The sequence below is a fragment of the Melopsittacus undulatus genome, chromosome 10 (genome assembly GCF_012275295.1).
Source record: "Melopsittacus undulatus isolate bMelUnd1 chromosome 10, bMelUnd1.mat.Z, whole genome shotgun sequence".
Classification (NCBI taxonomy): domain Eukaryota; kingdom Metazoa; phylum Chordata; class Aves; order Psittaciformes; family Psittaculidae; genus Melopsittacus; species Melopsittacus undulatus.
In genome coordinates, this window is record NC_047536.1 from 13,566,825 (window position 1) to 13,574,645 (window position 7,821).

Sequence of the window (7,821 nt, forward strand, 5' to 3'; positions counted from 1 at the left end):
CTTCTGCCTAAGAGCTCATCTCAGTCTCCCCTCAGGCAGGTTAAAGCCGTTCCCCTTGGCCTGTCCTACAGCCCCTTGTCGGAAGCCCCCCTCCAGATAAAAACTCAAACCTGCTTTTTCCACTAGGAAAACAAGAAAAGAGTGTAGAGAAAAACTCACGTGTAAATCATGGCTTAACAATAAGGGAAATAAATGCAAATGCCCTACTGTGTGCTATGTATCTCCTCATTAAAAAGGAACTAAATAGGCTAACCCAGGGGTTTGGGCTCGCTGCTGCTCCGGGAGGCTCTGATTGCTTCCTTTTTTTAATCGGATAACTTATCTTGGCGACATGCCACTTTATTTTTAACTAAAGAAACCGACTGCACTTTTTGCCTGCGGATTAGTTGTCCTCAGCGTGCCCAGAGCAGAGTTCACTTGGTGCTGCCGGGGGCACAGACACGAAACAAGCCGGGCTGCATACTGATTCAGGCTCTGGCAAGACCGGCAGGCTCAGTCCCTTCTCTTCCTTTGTGCTGGGCTTTCTTCTTTTGGAATAAGAAAAAGGAAATGGGGGGGGGGGGGGGGGGGGGGAGGGAGAAGGCAGTAAAATGTGACACAGGAGTTGATGTAGCACCCTCCAGGAATGTTTGAAGGTCATCTGCCTGAAGAAAGGGACAGTGCTATTTCAGATGGCTTGGGAGCCTCTTCATTAAAGCTGATGTGGTGCAAATAGCACTGGAGGAGAAGGGGTCTGGTTTGTACCCCACAGTTCCCCAGGGCAGATGTTGCTCATCCTGCCAGAGATGGAGGACTCTCATCTCTATATGTTGAATGGTTTATTTGTTAGGCAGTACATCTACCTGCAAGGGGGAATTATTGCTTTTAAGCTTTAGCTGGATTTATCCCTAAGGAAAGATTCAGAGCTGGTTCATATTCATAGAATCATAGAATAGTTAGGCTTGGGAAGGACCCAAAGATATTCCCTGTCTCTATTATAGAGAGAGCACCTGTGCACGTGCTGTACAAGCAGTACTCATGGGTGCTGCTGGCTTTGCCACCTGCAGTAACCTGTGATGCTTTCCTCCCTTTTCTCCTATCTAACAGGCAAGCCTTGGTGGGTGCGTTCGAATGATCGTCACGGGCGCTGCTCCTGCATCCCCAACCGTGCTGGGCTTCCTCCGTGCAGCCCTTGGGTGTCAGGTGGGCTCATGATGCTGCTTGGATGTGTTTGCTCACTGCGAGCTGGGAAATACATTGCCTTTCAGAAAGAAGATGGGTTAGAACCTCAGAGCTGCATTTAGGGCAGCTTTATCAGGACTGGTCCAAGAGCAGCGTGTCCCTGGAGCTCTGTTCCCACAGCCCCAGGGCTGGAGCAGGAGCCCTTCCTGGTAGCCCTGAAAGGGAGCAGCAGACAAGAGCTGCTTGTGCTGCAGGCAGCTGTCAGTTAAGAGCATGGACTCATCCCAGCTGCTCTCAGCACTTAATTGAGTATGTACAATTAAATGTACTGGTGCATGTGCTCAGAACTTTGTTACGTGAGCTTTACTATATATATAAATGGAGAAAGATAATCTTCAGAGGGCAATTTAACCCACTTAAGCTGTCCTCTGTGTTATTTCTCTTTGACAGGAAGGCCAGGGCAACTAAAAGGCCTCATTGAAGAGCCTAAAATTAGGCCAAATTAATGTAAAAGGTGTATTTTCAAAACATCCCACAAAAATCCTATTTTTCTCCCTCACTAATAAATTCTTCTCATAAAGTAATACCCTCATTAACTCAAAAGCTGAGAGCTGAACTTGTCTTCTCACTACTTCAACTCTACAGAGACAATTCATAGTCACACCAGTGAAATACTGGATATGGTAAGAGCCAGGGAAAGTGTCCCACGTAAAATGTGCTCCTGTCATTGCAGCTCCAGGGCTGCACAACAGAAGGCAATGCTTAGACTTTTATTGTGTGTAAAACATCCTCTGTGCTGTTTTAAAGATACCCATTTCTTTGCCAGGTTTATGAAGGTTACGGCCAAACAGAGTGCACAGCTGGGTGCACCTTTACAACCCCAGGTGACTGGACCTCAGGTAATGATTTTCTTCCACCATTTCCAGAGAGAAAAGATTTCTTTAGGGAACTCAGGACTGTAGCATCACAGGGTGCTATCGGCATTCACCACTCTGTGGCTGATCTGCAGCAAATACAATGTTCTTGAAACTGTCATTAGGCCAGAATAACTGCACAGGGATCAGATGCTGGGCATGTTTGCCTGGGGATGTTTGGCATTGCCCCTTGGGGTGTTCTTTGTGACACTTATCTCTGCATTGCTGGTGCTGTGAGTCCTCTCTAGAGCACTGGAGGTGAATTCAAATGAATGTTTGTTAGAATTAAATGCTGGAACAGAGAAGATGGATACATTCGTGGACAGTGAGCAAAGCCAGGCTTTGAATAGAGACCCACCACTACACAATACTTTGCATATTTCAGGTTTTCAAAGCTCTTGAATCTGGACAAAATCACATGAAAATTGGCACTAAGCAGGATTCAGATAATCCTGGAATCCCAGACTGGTTTGGGTTGGAATTTCTTCCTTATATTTTTTTATAAAATGATAAGAGTTCAAAACTTTGTGTGCTTTTGTAAGGAGTTAAGCTTAAACAAGGGGAGTCCCTTACAGGTAATGGAGACATGGTTTGTATCTTGATATGGTTGAAAACAGGGTTTATATCCAAAGAGGAAGTTCAGGTATTTAGTCTCAATAACACAAAACCTTAACAAGGAAATTATTGCTGCATGGAGACATATTTCCTGCAAGAACGTCCAGTGTATCTACAACCATGCAAGCAACTGCTATATACTGTTTCTAGGACTGATGACAAGTGACTTGATAACTTTGCTTTCCAGGTCATGTAGGAGCTCCTTTGCCCTGTAACTTAATCAAACTGAAGGATGTGGAAGAGCTGAATTATTTTGCTTCCAAAGGAGAAGGGGAGGTAGCAAATTACATTTTTCTATCAAATCCTTGCTAGTTAACACTGTGTTAAGTACTCTTGTCGTTATAGAAGCATTTTACCTCTGTAAGGCACATGCTTGCTGATGTGCTATATATTGCCATCGGGAAAGGAAAACATGAGTTCAGCAACAGAGCAGCAAAGCATTAATTAAAGAGGGGCTGTGGCAGCACTTCCAGCCAATGCCCTGATTGATTCCTTTACCAGCTAAGATGGAATTAATTAGTTCAGCTAAGAAAAGCTGAATTGCTGTGATTTCCACATTGCTGTTATTTCTGTATTGCACATAAATTGCACTTATTAAAATAACTTTGGGGGTGTTTTTAGCTGCAAGCTGACTGCAAATCAACTTTGAGCAAATCAGGTTTGCAAGCCCTACTTCATGGCTCATAGGTAATTTTATAACACAGTGTATTTAAAACCTTTAAAACATTTCCATTTTAGTGAGTTGCTATTTAGCTTGATGGTAATTTACAGCAAAATAATAAGACAATTTACCTGCAACTCTGTTCTTTGCAGATATGTGTGAAAGGACCAAATGTTTTCAAAGGTTATCTGAAGGATGAAGAGAAGACAACGGAGGCGCTGGACCAGGAGGGCTGGCTTCACACGGGAGACATTGGGAAATGGTTACCTGTGAGTGCTGATCAGAGGCTTAGTTCTCATGTCAATTGTAATATCCTATTTAAATTTCCAAGTACTCAACCTACATTTCCGAGCAGATCTGCCTTTACAGAGGATTAAGTTTATATTTTACAGAATAAGTTTGATATATCAGCGAAGCACTTTCTGGCCATTTAAAGAGCTCTGTTAAAAGCAGCTTACTGAGTCGCTGTGATTAAATAACCTCTCATTTCTTTCTCCTACCAGAACGGGACACTTAAAATTATTGATCGGAAAAAGCATATATTTAAACTTGCTCAGGGAGAATATATTGCACCGGAGAAGATCGAGAACATCTATATCCGCAGTGACCCTGTTGCCCAGATCTACGTCCATGGAGACAGCCTGCAGGTAAAAATGAAGCTTTCACAAGGTCTTGCTTTGCTCTGTGTAAGTAGAAGGCAGAGAGCTGGGTGTGAGTGAGTAGATCACATCAGGTTTTCACCCTGGTGCCTCCCTCCTGCTGTGGAGCTGGCTGCCAGCCATGCAGTAGGATAAGCAGCTTGGAGGATGCTGTGGCTGAAGATCAAGACTTTAAATCTGCTTCAGCATCACCCTTTGGGTCCCTAATGCTCTCTTTTGCCACTTTGCCTGCAGTAAGCCAAGAGAAGGCAAAGCCACAGCTGCTCCACAGCCACTGCCCGCACATTTTGACCAATCTTATCCTGTTTCTTGGGATATTTATACAAAGATGTACAGCTTCTGAAACGATTGTAATTCATCCCTCTGTATTTATTGCCCACAAACACAAGGCTTCACTTGGCACAGGAGTTTGACTGAGGCTCACAAGCCTATGAACTGGACGTGTATAAATGATACAGTCACAGGGAACCATTTTATCTAAGCAAAAGGCACAGACACTCAAATATAACTGAAGATGATGAGTTAGTAAATCAGTGACATAATTACACAAGAAATTATAAACACGTAGCGAATTCACCTGGCTTATGTGTAGGTCAGTGTAGGGCCTTAAAAATTGTTCAGCTTTTGCCTGCACCTCTCCTTCTCCTCCACCTACAGGCCTTTCTGGTGGGAATTGTGGTGCCTGATTCCGAAGTTATGCCAGGCTGGGCAAAGAAAAGAGGGTTTGACGGATCTTATGCAGAACTCTGTAGAAATAAGGTTTGTCTTTCTGTCTGTGTGCATATAAAACATCACCTTACTTTTCACACTGAGGAAGCAGTTAACATCATCACACTGTGCAAACGTTTGTGCATTTCCGTAATAGAATATTTGCTAATTATGTATTAACTATCAGGCACTTGAACCTTACTCAGAAACATGTTTTCTTGATGAACAACAACATCAGTTGCATGTAAGGCTGCCTCTGACATTTCATGAGGAATCCCTGTACTTTAACCCAGGCACTGCAGCAAGCAATAATGGAAGATATGGTACGGCTGGGTAAGGAGAGTGGACTTCATTCCTTTGAGCAGGTAAAACAACGAGTACATTACTCAGTGTGCTCGGGTGATTTGTTCATTTGTATTGAAGGGGGATTTGTCAGTATTGGTTACACTATTCCATATCCTTGTAGCTGCACACAGTGGTTTTGGAAGCAGAGATCTACTGCTAGCAAGTTCCTTGAAATTTGAATTCAATTTAGTGTAAGTTTTAGATGCAGAAGTGAAAACCTAATCCAGGGGCATGGGTAAACTCCAGCCTGACAAACAGAGGTCAAGATAAATCTGTGCAGGATCCTGATTCTTCTGCTGCTGGAAGAAGTGATGAGGAACTGGGTCACTAATCACCCTTCTTATAACTGACCCAGGAAATGCTGCTGGTTTATTTCTTTTCAGCCTGTGCACTAATTCCTTTCTGGGGCTTGTGTAAATATTGTTGCAACAGAGCTACAAACACTTCAGAAAGAGAGATGAGAAATCAGCCGCGGTTTGCACAGCATTAAAAACACAGTGAAAAGATAATCCATCACATTTTATAATGTCAAGTGATTCTTTCTGTTAAAACAATGAACATCTTCATCATTACATAGAATTAGCATAGAATTTTGCTTTTGTTTTTAGACTGTGTCTGGGTGGTAATTCTGATGGGTAATTCACCATACCTGAGTGCAGCAGAAGCACCATTAAACACAGACTTGTTATTCTTCATTTCTCAGTTACATATACCAATGAAATGATAGTCAAATGAAATGAAGCATGGTTTATAATGCACACAGTTGCTTGCGGTACTAAATCTGGTTTGTGCCTGCCGTAGTCTTGTGGTATGAAATGCCCTCAAGTAATGTATTCTACTAGGAGTTCACAATTAATAAACAACAAAGTAGTGGAAAAGCCTTGCCATCTTCCAGCTATAAGGATAGAAGTTTCACATTTCAAAATTAAAGGGCTTTAAAATTTGATCTCTGTTGCAATATGTAATCTTAAACCCAAACTTTAAAGCCAGAAACTGGGGTTCATGTTTGTGTGGGATGGGATCCCTTCTATATGGCTGAATGATTTGATATCATTTTAATTAGGTAATAAAACACCATCCTTAGAGACGATCATCACCCTGTGTATTCCTTGTGCCTACAAAGTTTCACGGTAACTTTGCAAGACCAAAGAGATCTCCCTTCTGTGGGACAAAGGAAAACAAACATGAGAGCAGGGAGCAGTATGGGGTGGTGGAGGGATTTAGTGGAACCTCAGGAAACTTGAGCAGGTGAGGGAAATCCTGGCTCCCCTGGGCACAACTGGAGGTAACACAGTGAGGCTGGCACAAGGGGTTAGGCTCATACAGTGCGATGCTGTCACTTTTGCCATAAATATATCTCTCTTTTATTACAGGTCAAAGCTATTTACATTCACTCTGATATGTTCTCAGTACAAAACGGTTTGTTGACGCCAACGTTAAAGGCCAAGAGACCAGAACTACGAGATTACTTCAAAAAACAAATAGAAGAGCTATATTCAAGTGTGTCCATCTGAAATCCTGGGAAGAACCTTCTGAATAATGGACTTCATAGCAATATTAGAATAATCCTCAAAAGTACAGAGCCAGAAGGACACAGCTGAAATGGATAAGCATTTGAATCTTACATCTGAGCCTTTCATTGTTCTAGGATTTCACCACTAACCACATCTTTCCTTCTTTTTTTCCATCAGGTGTGATACAGTTTATATTTTACTTTATGTACACAATAGGGTACTACTAAGAATGATGTTAAATTGCCACAGAATATAGAGATTTCAGTCTATGACCAATTAAATTATGGAAACTTACGTTATTAATAACTCCAAATGTTTTTAATTAAAATAAGGAAAATTTCAGGTATGTCTGTTGATATTTGATTGTACAAAACCTAATATATTAGAAACTAAAATTGTGGATAATTCAGTAATGTGGTCTACCTCAAACAATCAGTGATTGATGGTGAAAGTCTGTTTTCCCTGATCTGGAACTTCAAGCTGGATATTGGTTTATATATTAAGTGATAGTTTTTGTGTTTTCCAGGACATAAATTGCATTGATCTGATTTAATCATTAATGACCTAACTAACAACCAGAACACAAATAGGAACCAATCTCCTGCTCTTTGTACTTAAAAGAACTATTTCTATTTACATCTAATGGATTAATAGTACCTTGAAATGACAAGAATGGGTTGGGAAGCAGTAGGATGCAATTCCCTTTTCCGTTCTTTTCATCTGAACTCATACATGGCATGCTGATTTTGCATTAGGGCCTCCTTCAGTTCAGAACACTCTCTGACATCTGAACTACTCCAACTGATAAGCTTATAAAAGCACCACTGGCTCTGTGGCAGCTTTTTGTGGGAGCTCACATTAACCCCAATCCTCATCCCTAATTTATTACTTTACATGCTGCTAATACTGGGTAGTCCAGTTGGACTAACTCCCTTTCAGAAACAGTGCTAAAGGAATGGAGCATGAGCTGTGATTATTCAGGTTGCCCAGAGAAGCTGTGGCTACCCCATCCCTGGCAGTGCTCAAAGCCAGGTTGGACACAGGGGCTTGGAGCAAGCTGCTCCAGTGGAAGGTGTCCCTGCCTGTGGCAGGGGTTGGAGCTGGAGGAGCTTTAAGGTCCCCTCCAACACAAATCATTCTATGATTCTGAATGGGACTTAGCAGAACAAATTGGGCTGGGAGAAGACATCCTTCTGTTGACCAGGAATGGAAGAGATGCAGCTCCAGCAGGCCCCTGATGATGG

General features: G+C 42.2%; 1 protein-coding gene across 3 annotated transcripts in view; it reads left to right on the forward strand.

Annotated features, from left to right (window-relative positions):
* Positions 1–6,919, forward strand: part of ACSL6 (acyl-CoA synthetase long chain family member 6) — a 31,206-nt gene extending 24,287 nt beyond the window's left edge. For all 3 annotated transcript variants that reach the window (XM_005147273.4, XM_031047438.2, XM_005147274.4), the window contains exons 14-21: positions 1,087–1,182; positions 1,988–2,060; positions 2,878–2,966; positions 3,504–3,620; positions 3,855–3,998; positions 4,668–4,769; positions 5,012–5,083; positions 6,437–6,919. In XM_005147273.4, coding sequence (XP_005147330.3) covers positions 1,087–1,182; positions 1,988–2,060; positions 2,878–2,966; positions 3,504–3,620; positions 3,855–3,998; positions 4,668–4,769; positions 5,012–5,083; positions 6,437–6,577 — 834 coding nt within the window. In that variant the 3' untranslated portion in view covers positions 6,578–6,919. The remainder of the gene's footprint in view (positions 1–1,086; positions 1,183–1,987; positions 2,061–2,877; positions 2,967–3,503; positions 3,621–3,854; positions 3,999–4,667; positions 4,770–5,011; positions 5,084–6,436) is intronic.
* Positions 6,920–7,821: the final 902 nt, after the last annotated feature.